The sequence below is a fragment of the Phyllostomus hastatus genome, unplaced genomic scaffold (genome assembly GCF_019186645.2).
Source record: "Phyllostomus hastatus isolate PE091 unplaced genomic scaffold, TTU_PhHast_1.1 phas_scaffold_129, whole genome shotgun sequence".
Lineage (NCBI taxonomy): Eukaryota > Metazoa > Chordata > Mammalia > Chiroptera > Phyllostomidae > Phyllostomus > Phyllostomus hastatus.
Window position 1 is genome coordinate 11,035,641 of NW_025334009.1, and position 21,612 is coordinate 11,057,252.

Below are 21,612 nucleotides of genomic sequence, written 5' to 3' on the forward strand. Positions count from 1 at the left end.
AAAGTAAGAACTAGAAAAAACTAAAACAAAACCAAAAAAAAACAAACACGCTTTGAAACAGAGCCGACATATGAGCGGGCTGGTATTCTGAACAGGAGCCTCACCTTCATTGGCGGATACTTATGATAAGGAGCTGCCCCTGTGGCCAGCTCAATCGCTGTGATTCCGAAACTCCAGATATCAGCTTTGAAATCATAACCTCGAACCTGTAAAGAACAGAGAAACGTACACAATTAATTTAACTACCCTGAAAGCACTTTTAAAAAGTAGCTCCTAATACGTATCAAGAAACATGACAGTGTTCATCAACTTTAAACCAATAAAATAATCTAGAGTAGGCAAAAGCTAAATATACTTGAGAACAGGGGAAAACAAGCCGCCTCAATGAACATTTACCAAAAATGGGGAAATTGTTACGTATGCATATTCATTTCAAGAAATATTATACAGGTAACCGAAAGCAAGGTTAATGAATTCCACATGAAAATACGAAAAACAACCTGTGATAAAACATGAAGAAAAAAATACAAAATTTATCATAAGTTTTGATACTATTATTACAAGCAGGTATTATAAGCCGTCTATTAAAAAATTAATTAGAATTAAATGTTAGGCAATGTGCCCTGGCTGGTGTAGCTCAGCGGACTGAGCATGGGCTGTGAACCAAAGGGTCTTCGGTTCGATTTCCAGTCAGGGCACATGTCTGGGTTGCGGGCCAGGTCCCCAGTAGGGGGCACACAAGAGGCAACCACACATTGTTGTCTCTCTCCCTTTCTCCTTCTTTTCTCGCCTCTCTAAAAATGAATAAATAAAATCTAAAAAAAAAAAACCCAGAAATGTTAGGCAATGTTAGGTGGTGAGTCATTTGTTTTCAAAATTTCTTATGGTATTGTTTTATCATCCTAATTTTTATAATGAAAAAAGTTACAAAGGGTGTGAATATTGTTGAAGTTGTTCATGTGAATATATTGCCAAATTCCTCTCATACCTCCACCAGCACATTACATAACTATGTCTTAACTGTCTATCCTAAGCAATACATGTGGAGGAGAAACAGGTTTTGGGAATGAAGAGAGACCTGAAATCAAAGCTCCACATTTTAGCTGTCTTGACGTTTGGTAAAAAAGAGGGTCTCTAATGACCTCCGCTCAAAGTCCCCTCCCTTCTCTGCCCTGAGGACGCTGTTCCCCAGCCCAACAGCCCTGCTCATTCCTGAGTAGGCTTCCACTCCTTGCCAGCACTTGGAAGTCTTCAAACAAGCCAGTCCCATGTCCACAAAGAAACCACGGCGCACCTCACTCTCCTGATACCATAGAGCCTTGTCTCCCACAGACGCTGTTTGTCCATTATCTTCCCGAACTGGACCTGTGCAGCGCGCAGCGTCCTCCCCCCGCGCTCTGTGGATGGACACGCAACTAGCAAACTGCCATCAGTCTCATCAGTCCAGTGTCAGATACTGTGTGTTCAACCATTCACGGAGCCCTAGGGTGGGGATCCTTCCCTCAGCAACAGGGGGGCACAGGCATTATAACAGAGTGAGCAGTGAATGCAGTTCTACACACTGAGTTTGATTTACCAGTAAAACATTTCTGCAAAACCCGTCGTAGAGGGAGTTGGAAACATCTACCTAGAGGCTTAGGAAACAAGACTGGATTGGAGATAATGTATAACTAGTAAGTGGGCAGTAAGGAGAATATCCAGTGAGCATATCAGAGAAGACGGAGTCCAGGAACTCGGTGCTGGGGAGCGGGGTCATCCAGCAGCAGGAGGAAAGCCAAAAAGCAGTCAGAGAACTGGCCCGACAAACAGAAAAGAACAAGAACACCACACTAGGGAAGCTACGGAAGTGAAAGGTGGGCGTGGCCCAGAGTGTCAAATGCCACAAAGAGAATGGGACAAGGAACCAGAAATGAGAAGAGGTTTTGAGATTTAGTGGTTTCCGTGGTGACGGGATGAGTGACATCAGGGTGCAGTTGTTCGGGAGTGAGTGAAGAACCGGACACGGAGAAAACCAGTCCCTCAAGAACCCAGCAACAAAGCTCCATGTAAAAAGATTAGGTCGTTTACTTTGTACTAAGGGAAGTATTACGAAACCAATCTTCATTATGTTATTCTTTAGGCTATCTTTGGTATGTATACGCATAAATCCTGAGTTTCATATGCCCTTTGTAAAGTTCCAGTTTCTTTTTAAAGGGAGGATGAAAGTCTTAACCAAGAAACGGAAGAGTGTGTTTCCCAAAGCTGACCTAGTGTACCAAACAAAGGCAAACACCATTCGGTGTTTTTCTATTTCACAGCAGAACCCTAAGCCATGTGAAAAAGACACAGTACCTGTTCCATAACTTCAGGCGCCATCCAGCAAGGGGTTCCAACAAAAGTCTTTCTCACTTTATTTCGGGTAATATCACCACCAGTTGCTAAAAAAGCACTAACACCGAAGTCTGAAACGGAATGAGACAGCAAGGTATCAGAAGTACAGTACACAACATAAATGAACAGGGAAACACGATGTAGTTATAGTTCTACATACAAACAGCACAACCTCCTCCTTCTGCTGGACTTTTCCTTTGTGTGTGAGAACAAAGTGAGTTTTATTCAGATAGAGAAAAAGGAGGCGGCCAGGGCACAGGTGCTGCTGTGCAAGAAGCAAGAGCACGCGTTCCAGGGGACCCGGGCGGACTCAGAGAGTGGGCTGCGCCTCTGCTTCACTTCTCGGCTAACACAAAACACACCCTCACAGGGCAGGTCCTGCACCCGTTCCTCCCCACCCCAACACAGCAGCGCGCAACCTCGGGTTTTCCCCCTTGCTCCTCTCCACTCTTCTCATCTCATCTTCCCAAAGGAAACTCCACACCCATTAAACAGGAATTCCCCGCTGCCCCCTTGCCCCAGCCCTGGCAACCAGCGTTCTACTTTGTCTCTCTGAATTTGGCTACTCTAAGTACTTCGTGTACGTGGAATCAGGCAGGGTTTGTCTGTTTACAGCTGGCTTATTTCACGTAGCATGACATCCTCAAGGTTCATCCATGTTGTTGCATGTCAGAATCTCCTTCCTTTATAAATTGAATAATATTCCGTTGTATGTACGTGCCACAGTTTGTGTACTGATTCATCCACTGATGAACAACTGGTTGGCTCCCATGACTTAGCCACGGTAAATAATGCCTTTATAAAAATGGGTGTTACAAATACCTGTTTGGGTCCCTGCTTTCAGTTCTTTGGGGTTACATGCCCAGAAGTGGAACTGCTGGATCGCACAGTATTTTCCGTGTTGGAGGGACTGCCACACGGGTTTCCACAGCAGCTGTACCATTTTACCACTAACAGTGCGCAAGGGTTCCAATTTCTCCACATCCGTGTTATTTTCTGTCCGATTGTTTTATAGTAGCAATCCTGCTGGGTGTGAGGTGGTATAGCCTTGTAGTTTTAATTAGCATTTCCCTGATGATTAGTGATGTTGAGCAGCTTTTCATGTGCCTACAGGGCCTTTGAATATCTTCTTTAGAGAAGTGTCTATTCAAGCCCATTTTTAAAGACCTTGTCTTCTGTTGTTAAGTTATAGGAGTTCTCTGTATTCTAGACATTAGTCCATTATCAAGTATATCACTTGCAAATATTTTCTCCCACTTCATGGGTTGCCTTTTTACTCTGTTGGTAGACTCTTAGGCATAAAAATTTTTAATTTTCATAAAGGTCAATTTATCTTCTTTTTCTTCTGTCAAGCTGTGCCTTTGGCACACTAAGAAATCACTGCCAAACCCAATTACACAGAACTCTGCCCTAGGTTTTCTTTGAGGAATTTCATTGCTTTAGGCCTCACATTTAGAACTTTGATCCACTTTGAGTTAATTTTTGTGTGCGGTGTTAGATAACAGTCCAACCTCATTTTTTTCCATGGGACTGTGCAGTCTTCTTGGCGCCCTTCGCCCTTTCCCCCGTGGAACGGCCCTGGCACACCTGTCCGGACCATCTCACCATCCGCAGGATGCAGCAGGAGCAGATTTACATTTGTGAACTCATGAACTGGAATCTATTCTTGTATGGTGATTTATTAATTACTGCACTATTTTCCATATGAACGACTTGTAAACCTACTTTGGCCACACCTCGATTGTGAGGGTTGATTTCTGGGCTCTCTTTTCTATTTCCTTGGTCTGTCTCTACGCCTGTAACATACTGTTTCTATTACTGTTGCTTAGCAGTAAGTTTTGAAAACAGGAAATGTCAATCTTCCAGCTTTGTTCATTCTTTTTCAAGATTGCTTTGACTATCTGCGGTTACTTGGGATTCCATATGAATTTTACAATGGGTTTTTCTGTTTCTGCCAAAAAGAGAAATCACTGGGATTTTGAGAGTGACTGCACTGAATCTGTCAACGATTTGGGGTAGCATTGACATTTTCACAATACAGGTGTCACCTGCTTTCTAGTTTGCTCTTTTACAAAAGACCAACATGTGTACCTGTTTTCAGTAACCAAAAGAACCTCAAAGAGGATTTTCACTAAAAAAAAAAAAAAAAAAGGCATGACTGTACCAATGTAGGTTTTTTGTGAAAGCAAGTGCCTTCAAATGAATTCTAGAAAAAGACAGCACATACTTGGACTACGTGTTTTTTATCCACTCTGCCAATCTGTCTTTTGTCAGAGAGTTAATCCATTTACAGTTAAAGGGATTAGTGATAAGAAGGGACTTCTGCTGGTGTTATTTCTTTTCTTTATGTCCTAAAGTTTTGTCCCTTATTTCCTGCACTAGCTCTTTTGTGCTTAGTTGTGCTTCTTTTTGTTGTTGTGAAAGCTTAATTTCTCTCTCTCTCTCTCTTGGTCTTTATTCTATAGCTATTTTCTTTGTGGCTACCACAGGAATTCTAAAACACTCTAATTTGAATTTATACCAGAGTTTACCTTCAATACACACAAGAACTCTTCTCCTTTACAGCCCTGTTCCCACCCTTTTTGGCTGTTGCCATCACAAAATTACATCTTAATATACTGTGTGTTCAAAAACATCAAAAATTCTTTTAAATGTATTAGTCTCTTAAATTACGTAGAAAATAAGATGAGTTACAAACTAATGTTACAGACCGATAATTGTTTTTAGTAGTGCACTAGTCTGTTCAATCATATAGAAAACAAAAAGTAGAGCTACAAATCATTGTCACAATGATACTTACAATTGTAGCTTTTACACTTGCCCACGTATTTCCCTTTATTGAGACCTGTATTCCTCCATACTGCTGGAGTTACTGTCTGGCGTCTTTTCGTTTCATTCTGCAGGATCCCTTTGAGCGTTTTGGCAGAGCAGGCCTAGTGGAAATATATTCCCTCAGCTTTGACTTATCTGAGAATGTCTTAATTTATTCCTCACTTTTCACAGAGTTTTACCAGATACAGGAGTCCTGGGTAACAATTTTTTTTTCTTTTAGCACTTGAATGTATTGGCCCACTGCCTTCTGGCCTCCAAAGTTTTAGATGAGAAATCTGCTGCCAAGCTTACTCAGCAACCCTTGTGACGATTCATTTCTCTCTCGCTGCTCTCAAGATTCTTGTCCCCGGTTTTTGTAAGTTTGATTATCATGTGTCTTTGTGTGTCTCTCAGGGTTTTGTTTTGTTTTTTAACTTGGAGATCGCTGAGCTTCTTAGATGCTTATATTCATGTCTTTCATCAAATTTGGGGAGTTGTCAGCCATTATTTCGTCAAACAACTCTCTGTACACCTGTCTCTCTTCTCCTGCGGGGCTTCCCACAGTGCGCACGTTGGCCCACTTACTGGTGTCCAACTAGCCCCTCGGGCTCTGTTCACTTTTCCTCACCCCTTTTCCTTCCTATTCATCAGACTGCTAATATCCGCTTCCCTGTCTTCAGGCTCACCAATTCTTTCTTCTGCCAATTCGAATATGCACGTGAATCTTCCAGTGAGTTTTTCATTTTGCAGTGCTAGTTACTGTACTTTTTTAGCTCCATAATTTCTTTTGGTTTCCTTTAGGTTTTCTCTGTGTGGTAATAGTTCCATTCTGCTCACACATCATCTCCACTGGTTTCTGTGCATCATCCTTTACTTGTCTGAGCCTCTTTAAGATGACTGTTTTAAAATCTTTGTCTAGTAGCTCTGCCATCAGGTCTTTTTCACTGACAGTTTCTGTTACTTCATGTCTTTCCCCTGATAAGTTTCACTGAAAGCCTTGTGATTTTTCTGTTGAAAACTGGAGATTCGAATCTAAAAATATGGCAACTGTGAAGATCAGATTCTATCTCCTTTCCAGGGTTTGCTGTTTTTGTTAATATTTGGGTTTTTTTTTGGGGGGGGGTGGGAGTTGTTGTAGACTCTGTGTCAAACATCACCCTGAAGTGTAGACCCAAGTTCTCAGATCTTTTCTGCATTTTTTTCCTTGGCATTTACTGTTACCCTCCAATTTTTCCTGAAAATGTAGTTGTTTCTTAATGTCCTAATCTTTAATGTCTGCCTTCTAAAGGGGAAAGAACAGAAAAATGAATGGAAGGAAAAAAGGTACTAGCTTGTTAGGTCCCCTGGAAGTCACCTGTGGGGCGAGGGGTGCAACCATAATGGCTGCTTGGCTCTTTGCCTGCACTTTTCAGACTGGAAACAGCAATCAGTGACCAGAGCACAGATGCCAGACATTTGGACAACAGAATCCTTTTTGCCCACCATGGCTCATGCAAACTGCTCCAAAAATCTATGCACGGCTGCCCACAATGTGGCTACTGGGTAAGGAATGGGTGCTCTGAAATTGACCAATAACCTTCCAAGACCTTCCCTAGAATTTTCAAGTCTTCAATGATCTACAGAATTCCAAATCAGTTATAGTAAGTCCTCACTCAACATCTGTGACTTTAAGTGAAACAATGTATAATGGAACCAACTTTACCATAAGCTAATTGATGTTAACAAGATTTGAGTGCCTGCGGCATCTCATCAATGTTATAAAACGAAATGATGAACAAAATGCTATTCAAGGACTCCACTGTACATCAGACAGATTTGGTCAGTTCAACTGCTAAGTGGAAGACAGATTCTTGGTGACTCCTACTCACCATTTTCCCAGAATCCTCTTGTCTTTAGTTTTTTCCACTTCATTTTGGTTCTCTAAGCAATACAGCACATTGTCCCTGATGTTGAACTTACATAAATGGAGTCACATGCTATATACAGGGGTGAGCAAAATAAGTTAATAATTATAATAATAAATACAACAATCAGTAAATAAATAATAATACAGGAATAAACTCTGTTCATGTTATCATAACTGTAAACCTACTTTTGCTCAACCTTGTATTCTATTTTGGCTACCTTAATTGATCCTATGTCTTTATAATTTATTAATGCTTTTGTATATAGTTGTAATTCTATTCAATTTCATCAATAGATGGTATTCTGATGTATAAATTAACCACAATTTATTTATCCATTCTACTAATGAAGGGCTTGGGACTGTTTCAACTCTCAAGGCTCATGAGCACAAGGGCACATGTGAATTTCTCTAGGCCATACATCTAGAGGCCAAAGTTTTAGGGTATGTATATTTTTAACTTAATTAAGTGTTTGTACCAATTTACACTCACATGATCAGAATAGGAGATTTTTCCATGCTTTACCGTCCAAACTAACACCTGGTACTGTTAGATGTTTTTCTGGCTCAGTCACTACAACATGGTAGCCCAACGTTATTCTACTTTGTTTTTCATTAATTACCAGTAAGGTTGAACACCTTTCATTACATGTATGTTTTGATGTCTTCACTTGGGAAGTCTTATTTGTCTATTTTTTAATCCGATTTTTTTTTCTTAATGTAAACTGTTGGTTCCTTTACTGATGAACAAAAGTTGCTAATTTTAAGAGTCAAATTTATAATTTTTACCTAGCATTATGTGGCTTGGTAAAAACAGTCCCTTACCTTAGGACGTGAAGATTATGTAAATTATCTTCTAAAGCTGAACAAAGAATTAGGTTCTGGGTAACCATCTGCCTCCTGCTCAACACCCGACTGCTGCAACAGTGTACGGGGGACTAAGCTGAGGTTTCCTCCGATAATCTGGTCGCCCTGCAATCCTGCGGCTCCAACACGCTGGGGTCTCAGCCCGAAGCTAGGGTCATTTCACCGGCGGGGGGGTGGGGGTGGGGGGGAGCCACCCCGGCAGCCCCTGGACTCCAACTCTCTCACCTCTGCAGCTCTGGATCTCCCCACAGTGCACTTCGCCTGTCAGACGTCTCTTCCCAACTGGTAAATACCCCGTCTCCCCCAGTACAGAAGCAGCTCTGTACCGCCTTTCTACGGCATGTGTATTTTTAAACACAGTGAGGCTTCCTGACTACTTCTTTAAAAGAAGGTACGGAATGCTATGAGAACCCAGAGAAGACGACCCTCATGGGGAATAAGGAGTGGATAACCAGAGAGTAATGAGTAATGGTCAGAAAAATGTCTAAGATCAAAAATTAAGATTGAGTAGGGAAGAATATCTTGAGCGTCAGCAGGGATGTGCCAACACAGGATGCATAAAAGAGCAAACTGAAATTGACTAAGAAACATGTAATGTGGTTCTACTGACCATTAAATCAAAATAAGAAGAAATAATAATCATTACCTGCAATCTGTACTGAGCCATCTTCTCCAAGAAGAATATTTCCCGCTTTCACATCTCTTTAAGAAAAACAAAAGTTACATATTAAAGTAACATGTATTCTTGGGAGTCACATTAATTTAATCAATTGTTTACTACGTTCATACAAATGACAATACTTAAGTGATATATCTCCATTAAGGCCAACAGTAACATTTTTAAAATTCTACTCACTTGTACTAGAATCCAAACATTGTAAACAGAAAGCTAGAATACATACAGCATTTTAGTATAAAATCTAGAAAAACCCAGATGATTATTATATTGGATAATAATAGTAGCCAAAGAATCTAACCCTCTCCTAATTCTACTTTATAAAATACATTATTTTTTCTACACTCTAATACATGGTAAGTGGTTGAAAATAGGGATTATTCTATGCATAAATACAGATATAAATTATTCAAATATCTATTTTATTGGTAACTATAGCAACTCAAGTAATACATGGATACATTCTTGCTATAAAAACCTAAACATCACTGAAAAGGCCAAAGTCCCTTTTGCTCCTATTCTCAAGTCTAGTATTCGCTCCAAATTTTCAACCGTTATCAGTCTGATTAATGGCATATTCCTATAACATATCTGGGTGTTTCTCCCAACATAAATGATATCCCACTCAATGCATTCTACAACTTGTCTTCCTCATGCAACAACATGCAAGTAGTATCTGGTAAAATGTAAAATCCTCAAGTCCCATGAGTAGCGAATCCGCTTTCTGATAACCTAGAGAAACTCCCACGATGCCCAGGAAATGTACAAGGGGGTTCATTGTAGCATTTTTTGTAATAACAACCCCAAATGATAACAGCCTAGAAAGCCAACAACAGCAGAACGTAAAATTAATTCTGTTACATCCATGAAATGCAACAAGGTCAATCAATATGTTATGACTTGAAATGGCCTGTAATACACACTGCTCATTGAACAAATCAAACAGAACAGTCCATTTTGCGTGACACCATTAGTGTTACACAAACACACACCTTTCCATATACACCAAATGGAGAGCACGAATGGTTTCTTTTGTGGAGAGAACTGGGACTGGAGTCAAGGGGAACAGTATTTGAGTATTTTGTGGGAATACCCACCTTAAAAATAAATATAATTAAATAAACTAAAGAGAGCCATCCCTTGAATCTAGACAAGAAAGAAAAGCAAGGCGAGCTCCTGGAGGAAGGCCTTCTTTGTAATGAAAAGGAACCAGTAAAAAGCACAAGGCTTTCTGCCCTGGCCAGTGTGGCTCTGTGGAATGAGTGCCAGCCTCCAAACCAATAGGTCTCCAGTTCAATTCCCAGTCAGGGCACATGCCTGGGTTGCGGGCCAGATCCTCAGTTGGAGGCATGTGAGAGGCAACCAATTGCTGTATTTTTCCTATATCAATGTTTCTTTCTCTTTCTCCCTTCATTTCTCTCTCTCTAAAAGTAAATAAATAAAATCTTTTTTTTTTTTAAATGCATGGCTTTCTCATTTTCCTGTCCATCTGGTTTTCCTGCCTCTTCAGACAGAACCATCCCTTGGTAAACAATCAACAACAGCTTCACAACTATGCGGAGCAGCATCACCATACCAAGAGTACACACCCTTCCTAAATATATGCTAAAGCATAAGAAAACTATGTTACCCTTTTGTACTGCTTATAAATCCCAACAATTTACAGGACCTCTTCCCAGAGGCTGACTTACGGTGGAGGCTAACTCACTCTGCGCTACAAAGCTGAAGTCTCTGACTCTGCATGCTATAAACAGAAAAGAAACGGAGACCATCCCCTTCCCTTGGTGACAAAGACTATTCAACTGAGTCAGCCATGAAGCGTCAGCTCCCTTTTTTTCTGAGCTCATCTGGAATATCACCTAAAACTCAATGAAGAAACAATGTACAGTTTAGTCACTTCCTCCTATTTTTTTTTATAGCAGGCTACGATACAATGTTAACACAGATCACACACAGAAATAGGAACATATTTCTGGATCTTTCTCTCTCATCTCATCATGAGCCATAGCTGGGCCTGTATCATAATACATTTCGGTATCACCTGCACTTATTCAAGTACTATGATTAGAACACAGGAGCATCTCCCAGATATTCATCAAGTAGATTTAAAAACCAAATAGGACACAAGCTGTCTCAGATCCTCTTATAGAGGTCGTGTAATATTAAATAAATAAAGAAATCCAACAAAACACTAAAATAAAATTTGACTGTTTTTGGAGAGACGTAGAGTATTAAATCAAGCAATCTAACTAAATAACAAAATAAAACATGACTGTTCCCTCCGCATCGCCCCAACTCCCACCTCCTAACTCTGTTCTAAATTTTAGGGTTATAAACCAACACAGTGCAGTCCAACAGGAGAACCCTGACTACCCATCAGAAGGAGACCAGTTACACTATACATCTATACAATGGAATACTATGAATACTAATGAAGGTATGTGTTGACATGAAGCAATCTCCAAATACGTTTTAAGTGAAGAATATTGCATATAGTATGTTGCCATTTGCCTGGGCTTGCTTTCTTTTTAGCAGGAGGGAAAGGGGTAATACATACATTATGTTTATATTGACCTAAAATCTCTCTCAAAGGAGTCACAAGAAAATGGCAAGAAGTGAGTTCCGTTCAGACCAGGGTACTAGAGGTTCAGAGAAGGAAGAAGACTATTTTATGTTTTAGAATAGTTTTAGATTTGCATAAAAAGTGAGGAGATAATGCAGGAAAGCTCACATACACCCCATACTCAGCTTCCCCTACTGTTAGTATCTTACATTACTGTGGCGCTTCTGCCACAATGAACGAACCAGTCAGCACTGACGCATTACTGTTAACTACAGCCCACCACGTATTCAGATTTTTAAAGTTTTCACCGAATGCCCTTTGCTGTCCCAGAACCCCGTCTAACACACTATACTAAATTTAGTCGTCATTCTCCTTAGGCTCCTCGTCTGTGACAGTCTCTTCGCCGTTCCTCGTTTATGATGACCTTCACGGTTCTGAGGATCGCATCTAGTATTCTGTAGGATGACCATCTAATGAACTTGTATTAGATGGGGTTATGCGTCCTTGGGAGGAAAGTGCCGTTGTTACCACATCGTATCAAGAGTACACAGTATCAATACAGCTGAGCCACAGTTGACATTGACATTTTTTATCATATACCATTTTGTGCTCTTTGAACTTTTTAAGCCATATATATGTATTACTTATGTAAATAGTGTTTTCCAAGTTTTTATCTTTAGTAAATGGAGACAGTCATCCATGTTCAGTGGAATTTCATAGTATGCTGTCCCTGAGCAATCTGTCAGAAAATCAGTCCAGGCTTCCCTTTCGAAACCACAAGTGCAACCCGTCGAACAGCTTCCAGGAGTAGAGACGCAGGAACTGCATGCAGCGCCAAGACTCCCTGGACACCACAGTCTGTCCTCACACACGACAGGATGACTGGCCTTTCAAGAAAAAGATTTGTAACCAAATGTCTGGCAATCGGCATCATCCTTGATTAAAGAACCACGTTTACTCTGCTACAAAGAACGTCAGGCAACCCAGCAGCCCCAACAGTTAAACCCTCCGTCCACTCGTGAGCAGCAGGAGCAGTGGGCTCTGTTTTTCAGTTTGATGCCATTCATTTCTCATTTGTCACTACTGCACCCAAGTTACAAGTTCCTTTTCAATTTAGCAGGAATATCACAGACATGCTTGACTTTCTCATTAGTACAGAACACAAGTTTCTCCCCATAACATTTTTATGACTCATCAATCAGTACGGTTCATGGAAAACTTGGAAAAGGTCAAGAGAAGAAACAAGTCAAAACAAAAGCTGGCAGACACACTGCACTTAGGCATCTCACACTGACTAAACATCTACCACTTCTGTTATCCTTAACATCTTTAATAGGAAAAGTATTTGGGGAGGTACAGAGAGAAGCGTAAATCTAGTTCGGAGACCTGTTCACCCTAGTCAAAACCCTCTCAAGGCCACAGGGTCACGGGGAAACAGCGGAGGTGGGGGAAAACTGTTTGACCTGACCCACCGGGCTGACACAAATCCACCTGAAAAAGTTGGACTTCAAAGATAAGAGAAGTAGCAAAACCTACTAAAAACATCCATCTCTGTTTCCCGGTAAAACAGCTTCCTCCCAAGCCTGTGGAAGTCTCAGGGTATTTCAGCAGTCATAGTTCTCAGCCTTGGCTGCACGTAAGAACAATGGGGGAAGCTTTGGAAAGTCCCCATGCTGAGACCTCATCCCAGACCAATTAAATGAGTTGCTGGCAGTAGATCCAGGAATCAGTACTTATTAAAATTTCCCAGGTAATCTCAACATGTAGCCAAGGTTGAGAGTCTCTGATTTAAAGAGTGACATAGAGAACAGCCATTCCAACAACACGGCAAAGCAGGCGTGGCTGGCAGAGGCTCTCATCTCTGCTACCCAGGCCTCTCCCCCAGCACACACCACTCCCCTGCCACAAACACCACGAAATGCGGGCTAGATTACGGGGAAATGTGTTACATGGCTGAACACAAAATAAAAGAGAAAACTGGAGTCTCAGAAATGTGAAAGGGACAGTTAAAAACCACAACGGTGAGCCGTGGGAGACAGAACAGAGAGACACTGTCCCCCGCTGGCTCAGGAACCCAGGATTTGAAACCCACCCCACACAGAAGACACGGCTCTGAGCGGGGTTAAGGGCGGGAGACAGAATGCAGACCCCTCACGGAGCCAGGACCCTGGGGAGACCTCATCCCCTCCCAGAGGTTCCACCTCCACATACTGTCACACGGGACACGGGGTTTCAACGTGCAAACTCGGGGGACGCACACTCAGGGTAAAGCTCCCCCTGCACGAGCAGTGGCTTTTCTCCTGCTGCAACTGTGTGGAGTCTACGTACAGACCTCTTTCTGTTTATCTTCACCCTGGGTCATTCAGCTTCTTGAACTTGTATGTAGATTGCTTTTCTTCAGATTTGGAAGTTTTGGGCCATTATTTCTTTCCATATTTTTTTCTGTCTCGTGCACTCATTTAGCTAAATGAAAGCTGATGTATTTTACAAAGTAGGTGTTAAAAGTCATGCAAAATCGAACACAGACTGAATTTGTGCCTGAACTTGATGTGAATCAGTTCACTACTTCCTAAAAAAGACAGTGACTGTAAAGTGTATTTCAGTGTGGATTTCGGGTTAATTTACTATTAACTACACAAAGTCTGCCTATGGAAATATTTAGGAAAAAGAATACGCTTTCATCATTTTCTGAAGTGAAGACTTTGACTTTTAAAAGTAGAGATACGGATATATTTTTTAAAAGATAATTGGTTTATTTAAAGACTAACGATTCCAACGACAGCTCTAAATTCTATTGAGTAAGCAGCCTAAAAAGTATAACTGACACTGAACCCAAGTATACACAGCTTCGCTGACAAACACGACCTTTTCTAGCAGGCCTCAGAAGCAGACTTCCCAAGTTCAGATCCCAGCTCTGTCACGGGTGGGTGGCCTGTGGCAAGTTCCTTCACCTCGCCTTGCTTTGGTTTACTCATCTGTAAAGTGGGGGTGATGCCAGCACTGTCCCCGTGAACTAACTGTGAGGAAGAAACGAGCAATGCAGACAGTGCGCTGTACACGGTGTGCAACACGCCAGCTTCAGTGAGTGCTACCGTCATTGTCATCTACATTGACATTTTCTTAGGGGGCCAGAGTTCAAATGTTTTAGGCTCTGTGGACCAAATGTTCTCTGTCACCACTACTTTCTTTTTGCAGTAGGAAAGCAGCCGCAAAACAATCTGTAAATGTATGGGTGTGGCTGTGAGTTAGGTTTTTTTTTTTTTTTTTAAAGAAATAGGCAGAAGGCTAGATTCAGCTTGTCAATCTCTGTTGACCTACATGGCTGTAGAAAAATAATTTCTTCTCTCACATACTAGTCGGGGCATAGGTGACATCAGTCCCCGTGCCCAGGACGGCACTCCACAGAGTCAGGGACTTGAGCCCCTTCTATTTCACTGCTCTACCATCTCTTACCTTAGTTCTTGTGGCACAGTCCACATTTCACTGGAAGGAAAGGGGAAATGCAGGTTATGCCACCTTCCGTTAGCAGTGGTTTCTCAGGGCATTTGGCAATGTCTGGAGACATTTTTGGCTGTCACAATGGGTACTAGGGGGAGATGCTGTTGATGTAATGGGTAGAAGCCAGAAATGCTGCTAAATATATCCCACAATGCACAGGACAGCCCTTACAGGAAAGAAATGCCCAACCCAAATGTCAGTAGAACTGGGGTTGATAAAACCTGAGGAGCAGCACACAACACTCTTGTTCTCATCCCAGTGGCTAGAAAAAAATCTCATGGTCCTATCTGGCCTGCACAGGCGGCTGTGAAATGCTGCTTTTCTTATGGATTTCACGTGTCTAGTAAAAATATCTTTCTTTTTAATTCAAGAAGGGGAGACACACTGGGGGCCAATAAGCAGCCTCTGGCACATTTCTTTTGAGAAGACTGCTTGATGAACATAGGATCAAAAACCTTACTGCCTTAAGAATATACTTGCAGTGTTTCCAAGATTTCCAGTTTGTATATTACTCCTTAGAGTCAACTGTTCTTCAACTCCATAAAAAGAGAATTTGTTTTCCTTTGTAAGCCTTAAAGCAGGTTGGGCAATTTAGACAACCAGAAAGAATATCTCACTTTTTCCTAGAATGAGATGCTCGTGGAAATGGCTGATTTCATCTATTTTATGTTAACTTTCTTTAAAATGCTACTGTTCTCAGAGTAACCTAATCAAAAGTTTGTGTGTGTGTCTGGGGGCGGAGAACGGTTGCTCTTTCCCTCCAAATTCTGATTAGTCCCTAAAACCTCAGCTCTGCATCTGGTAGATGATCTTTAATCAGACACTTTCCTGGGCCTGGGCTTGTCTGTTGAGGGATTAGGATTAAGCAGGCAATTTTTAAAATTCAGGTATAACTGATAAAACAGTAAGATATTTTAAGTGTACAATGTGATGGTTTGACATACATAAGCACTGAGAAAGGATTTCTCCTATCGAGTAAATTAACATATCTATATAACTTTTTACATAGAAGTATGTATTTATGGGGTTTTTTTGGTGAGAACATTTACATTCTGTCCTCTTAGCAAATTGCAATAATACAGTATATTGTTATCGACTACAATGAGTCCTGTATTAATGTCTTTCGTTCTACACTGTTTCATTATGATGTTGATGAGCTGCCGCAGGAACTCAACATTCTTGATACCAATTAGCTTATAAAACCGGTTTCATTATACATCATTCAGCTTCAAGTCGCAGAACCTACCATTAACTGAGGGCTACTTCTGTGCAGTCACCATTCTGTACATCAGATCCCCAGACCTTGTTCATCTTGCAACTGCAAGTTTGTACCTTTTTACCAATCTCTGTTTCCCGCAACCCCGGGTTGTGGCAGACGCTCTTCCGCTGTTTCAATTAGGTCAACATTTTTTAAAATTTCACTTACAAGTGAAACAATGAGGTATCTGTCTGTCTCTATACATACCACATTTTGCTGAGTCCATTCACCCACGGGTAGACACTTAGGCTGTTTCCATATCTCGGATATTTGGAATGCTGCTGCTATGAACATGGGAGTGTAGGTACCGCCTTGAGGCGGCACTTTCACTTCCTTGGTGTCTATACCCAGAAATGGACCCGCTGGACCATATGGCAGTTCTGCTTTTACTTTCTTGAGGAAACTCCATCCTGTTTATCAGGTTACACTGCCACCAACAGCACGCAAAGCATGAACCCCTTTCCTCCACATCCAGCATCTGTCATCTTTTGACTTCCTGATAAAAGACATTCTAACAGTGTAAGATGGTATCTCATTGTGGTTTCGATATGCATTGTCCTGATAATTTGTGACATCCTGCACCTTTGCATGTATCTGTGGGTCATTTACATGTCTTCTTTGGGAAAATGTCTATTCAGGTTCTTTGCACATTTTTTAATTGGGTTGGGGGGTTTTGGTTGCTGTTTTGGCCTCTGAGTTGTAGAAGTTCCTGTATATGTGTATCATATCCACTGGTATGTGTATACATACCACATTTTGCTGAATCCATTCACCCAGCTCAATCCACTGAGCACGGGCCTGCGAATCAAAGGGTTGTCAGTTTGATTCCCAGTCAGGGCACATGCCTGGGTTGTGGACCAAGTCCCCGGTTGGGGGCATGTGAGGGGCAACAACACACTGATGTTTCTTTCCTTCTCTTTCTCCTTTCCTTCCCCTCTCTCTAAAAATAAATAAAATCTTAAAAAAAAAGCTTTTACTGTAGTCCCACTTGTGTATTTTTGCCTTTGTTGACTTTGCTATTGATGTCAAATAAAAAAAAAATCATTGCCAAGAACAATGCCAAAGAACTAACCGTTTGTGTTTTCCTCTAGGAGGTTTACAGTTGCAGGTCCTAAGTTCAAGTCTTTAATCCATTTTGAGTTGATTTTGATTTGAGTTTATGGTGTAAGATAGAGGTCAAGGTTCGTTCCTTTGCATTTGGATATACAGTTTTCCAAACACCATTTATTGAAGAAGCTATCCTTTCTCCATTATATATTCCTGACTCCTCTGTCAAGAATTAATTAACCATATATGCATGAGTTTATTTCTGGGTTCTCTATTCTGTTCCATTGATCTATGTATCTGTTTTTATGCCAACCCCATACTGTTTTGATTACTATAGCTTTAAAATATAGTTTGAAATCAGGAACTGTGATGCCTCCAGCTTTGTTGTTCTTACTAAAGATTGCTTTGGCTATTTGCAGTCTTTGTGGTTCCATGTGAATATTAGGATTGCTGTTTTCTATTTCTGTGGAAAGTGCCATTGGAATTTTTATACAAGTTGCACTGAATCTGCAGATGGCTTGGGGTAACATGGACATTCTAACAGTACTAATGTTTCTAACCTACAAACACAGAATACTTTTCCATTTATTTGTGTCATCAATTTCTTTTATCAACATCTTAGTTTTCAGTCAACAGATTTTTCACCTCCTTTGTTAAAATTTATTACTTAAAAAAATTTTTTCCCTCACTTGAGGACATTTTTTTTTCATTGCTTTCAGAGAGAGGATGGGAGAGAGAAAGAGAATCATCGATTGGCTGCCTTCTCCTACACACCCTGACTAGGGATCAAACCTGAAACCCTCCACTCTTCAGGACAACACTCCAACCAACCGAGCCACCCCAGCCTGTGTGTCCTAGGTTAAATTCGTTGCTAAGTGTTTTATGCTTTCTGATGCTATCACAAATGGGAATGTTTTTACCTCTTTTTCTAGCAAATTGTTCTTAGTGTATAGAAACATCACTGATTTCTGTATTGATTTTATATCCTGCAACTTTATTGAAATAAGTTACACAGTTTTCTGGTATGGTCTTTAAAGTTTTCTATATATAATATTACAACATCTGCAAACAGAGTTTACTTCTTCCTTCCTGATATGGGTGTCATGTATCTCTTTTCTTTCATGCCTCGTTGATCTGGCTACGGCTTCCAGTCATATGTTCAGTAATAGTGGCGAGAGTGGGCATCCTTCTCTTGTTCCTGATCTTGGAGAAAAAGCTTTCAGCTTTCCACCATCAGGCATGATGTAAGCCGTGGGTTTGCCATATATAAACTTTATTATGTTAGGTACATTCCCTCTATACCCAATTATTGCAGGTTTTTATCATGTAAGGATGCTGGATTTTGTCAAATGCTTTTCCTATATGCACTGGGATGATCATATGGTTTTTATACTCCATTTTGTTAATGTGGAGTATCTTATTGATTTGCAAATGTTGGATCATCCCTGAAATAAATCCCACTTAATCATGGCATGATCCTTTCAATGCATTTTTCAATTCAGTTTACTAACATTTTGTTGAGGAGTTTTGCATCTATGTTCATTAGGGATATTGACCTTAATTTGTTTTCTTCCTTGTAGTGTACGTACCTGGCTTTGGTATCAGGGTAATGCCTGATACTCTTCTATTTTTGGAAGAGTTTGAGAAGGATTGTTGTTAATTCTTCTTTAAAAATTTGGTAGACTTCTCCAATGAAGACATCTGATCCTGGACTTTTCTTCACTGAGAGGTTTTGACTGATTAGATCTCTTTACTAGTAACTGATCTGTTCAGATTTTCTATTTCTTCATGAAATGAGGCCTTGAAATGTTATATACTTCTAGAAATGTATCCATTTCTTCTAGACTGCCAAATGTGTTGGCATATAATTGTTTGTAGTGTTCTGTAAAGATTTTATTTCTGTGGCGTCAGTTGTAACATCTCTTTCATTTATGATTTTATTTATGAGCTCTCTCTTTGTGAAGAGTTTGCTTAAGGTTTGTTCATTTTACCTATCTTTTCAATGAACCAACTTTAGTTTTAATCATTTTAATTGTTTTTAAATTTCTATTTTGTTTATTTCCACTCTGATCTAATTGTTTCTATTCCTTTCCTTCTGTTTATGCTGGGTTTTGTTTATTCTTTTTCCAGTTCCTTTAAGTGTAGAGTTGGAGTTAACTGGAATTTTCTTGTTTCTTGAGGTAAGACTGGTTAGCTATGAACTTCCCTTTAGGAACTGTGTTTGCTGCATCTTATTCTGAAAACTTGGTATTTTCCTTTTCATTTGTTTCACATAGTTTTTGACTTCCTGTTTGAGTCCCCCTTTGATACACTGGTTGTTTAAGAGCATTCTGTTTAGTCTCCAAATGTTTGTGGTTTTTCCAGTTTTCTTCCTGCAGTTGATTTCAAGTTTCATGACATTGTGGATGGAAAAAATGCTTGATATGTTTTGTTGCCTAATAGGTAATCTATTATGGAGAATGCTGCACATGCACTTGTAAAAAGAATATTCTGTAGGTTTTGGATGAAATGTTCTATAAATATCCATTAAGTCCATCTGATCTAATGTGTACTTAAGGCCATTGTTTCCTTATTTTTCTGTCTGGATGATGTATCAACTGATGTGAGTGGGATATTAAAATCCCCTATTATTATTGTATTACTGTGTAACACAACTGCTTAAGTGTTGTATTTTTTAAGTTTTAATTTTAAGAAAGTGTTATTTTACAAAAAGCTTTCAGTAATTTGAAAAAAAGCCCTGATCGGTGTGGCTCAGTTGACTGGAGCGATATTTCATAACCAAAAGGTTGTGGGTTCAATTCCCAGTCAGGGCACATGCCTGGGTTGTGGGTTAGATCCCCAGTCCAGGCTTGTATGATCCCCAGTCTAGGCATGTGTGGGAGGCAACCAACCTATGCTTCTGTCTCACATCAATGCTTCTCTCCCTTTTTTTCTCTAAAAACAATGAAAAATGTCCTCAGGAGACAATTTAAAAAATAAAAAAATAAAAAGACTTTAAAAAGAAAAATTTGAGATAATAATATAAAAGAAACAAAAAGAGCAACAGACAAAATTATATATACAGTTTTGTTTTAAATATATTTTAGCATATAAAAGAAACTGTGAAAGAATATTTCAAACTGTTATCAGTGGGACTTCCAGTTAAGATGGCGGTAGAGGTAAACACAACTTGCCTCCTCGCACAACCACATCAAAAGTACAACTAAAATACAGAACAGCCATCACTCAGAACCACCGGATACCAAGTTGACTGGAAGTATGACAACTACGAAATAAGAAAACCACATCCCTCCAGACTGATGGGAGGGGCGCAGATGCAGCACAGGCTGGTCCCATATTCATGTGTGGTGGATAAAAATTTGGGAGGGCTATCTTGGGAGTGAGGAGTCTCAGTCTCACACCAGGCCCCCCTGCCTAGGATTCCAGTGCCAGGAAGATAAGTCCACATAACTTCTGGCTGTAAAAACCAGTGGGGAACCCACACACAGACTTACTCAGACTCACTCCTTCTGAGCTCCAGCACCAGGGCAGCAGCTTGAAAAGCACCACTGGCACACAGGGAGGAACTGGAGTGCTGGCATCAAGACGAGAGCTGAGGGACCACTTTCTCTCACAGAGAAAGGTGGGCAGAGGCCACTGTGCCTTTTCTGAATCCTCCCCTGACACAGCCATACAGCCAGCAGGATGGTGACATATCTGAGACTCCGTCAACCTGGCTAACACTTTATGCCCCGCCCTGGCGATCTCCAGAGACTCCATCCCACCCAGCTTATGGGCCCACCCAAACTACTTTTCTGTATGAAGGCCTGGTCTTGACTCATGCTTCACAACTTCCTAAAGCCTCTCAAGCAAGCAATAGCCAGCCTAAGTGAGGCCCTACTCTCTGTACCTCTTGCTGAGTGGCCCCAGGCCCAGCACTAGCAGCTGCCAGCCTAGATTCACAGCTTGGCTTCACCTGGGAATCCCCAAGCACAGCACAATAGCAGCCATCTCAGACTGCTTTATAGCTCAGGCAGGGAGGCCATGGAAAGAACACAGGTGGGAACTGAACTTGGCCTGCACCACCCAGGAAACCCCAGAGCCAGTGCACCCAGTGGAGAGCCAGAGACCAGGTTGGAACACTACCACCTTGCCCCTGTTGGTGGCCAGTGGTCACAGCCAACCCTTGCAGCTAACTGGCCTGGGTAAATCCCTCCCATTGACCTAACAATAGCAATCAAGTCTCAGCTACAAGAGGAGGGTGTACTCAGCCCACACAAAGGGAGCACCTCAAGTACCCAGCTTGGATGATAGGGGAAGCTGTTCCATTGGACCCTACAGGACACCTACTACATTAGGCCAGGCTACCAAGACAGGGAGTAATAGAAGCTCTGTCTAATACATAGAAACAAACACAGGAAGGCTGCCAAAACGAGGAGACAAAGAAACATGGCCCAAATGAAAGAACATATCGAAACTCTAGAAAAAGAAGTAACAAAATGGAGATATGCAATTCATCAGATGCAGCAGAGTTCAAAACACTGTTTATAAGGATGCTCAAGTTACTTAGGGAGGACTTTAACAGCATAAAAAAGACCTAGTCAGAAATGAAGGAGGTACTAACTAAAATAAACAACTTA

The 21,612-nt window shown here is 40.9% G+C and overlaps 1 protein-coding gene across 1 annotated transcript in view; it reads right to left on the reverse strand.

Moving 5' to 3' along the window:
• Positions 1 to 21,612, reverse strand: part of OXSR1 (oxidative stress responsive kinase 1) — a 72,610-nt gene that overhangs the window by 26,364 nt on the left and 24,634 nt on the right. Inside the window, exons 5-7 of the mRNA XM_045857039.1 lie at positions 8,598 to 8,653; positions 2,332 to 2,441; positions 105 to 206 (exon numbers count right to left, since the gene is read on the reverse strand). Of these exons, the coding sequence (XP_045712995.1) occupies positions 105 to 206; positions 2,332 to 2,441; positions 8,598 to 8,653 (268 nt within the window). The remainder of the gene's footprint in view (positions 1 to 104; positions 207 to 2,331; positions 2,442 to 8,597; positions 8,654 to 21,612) is intronic.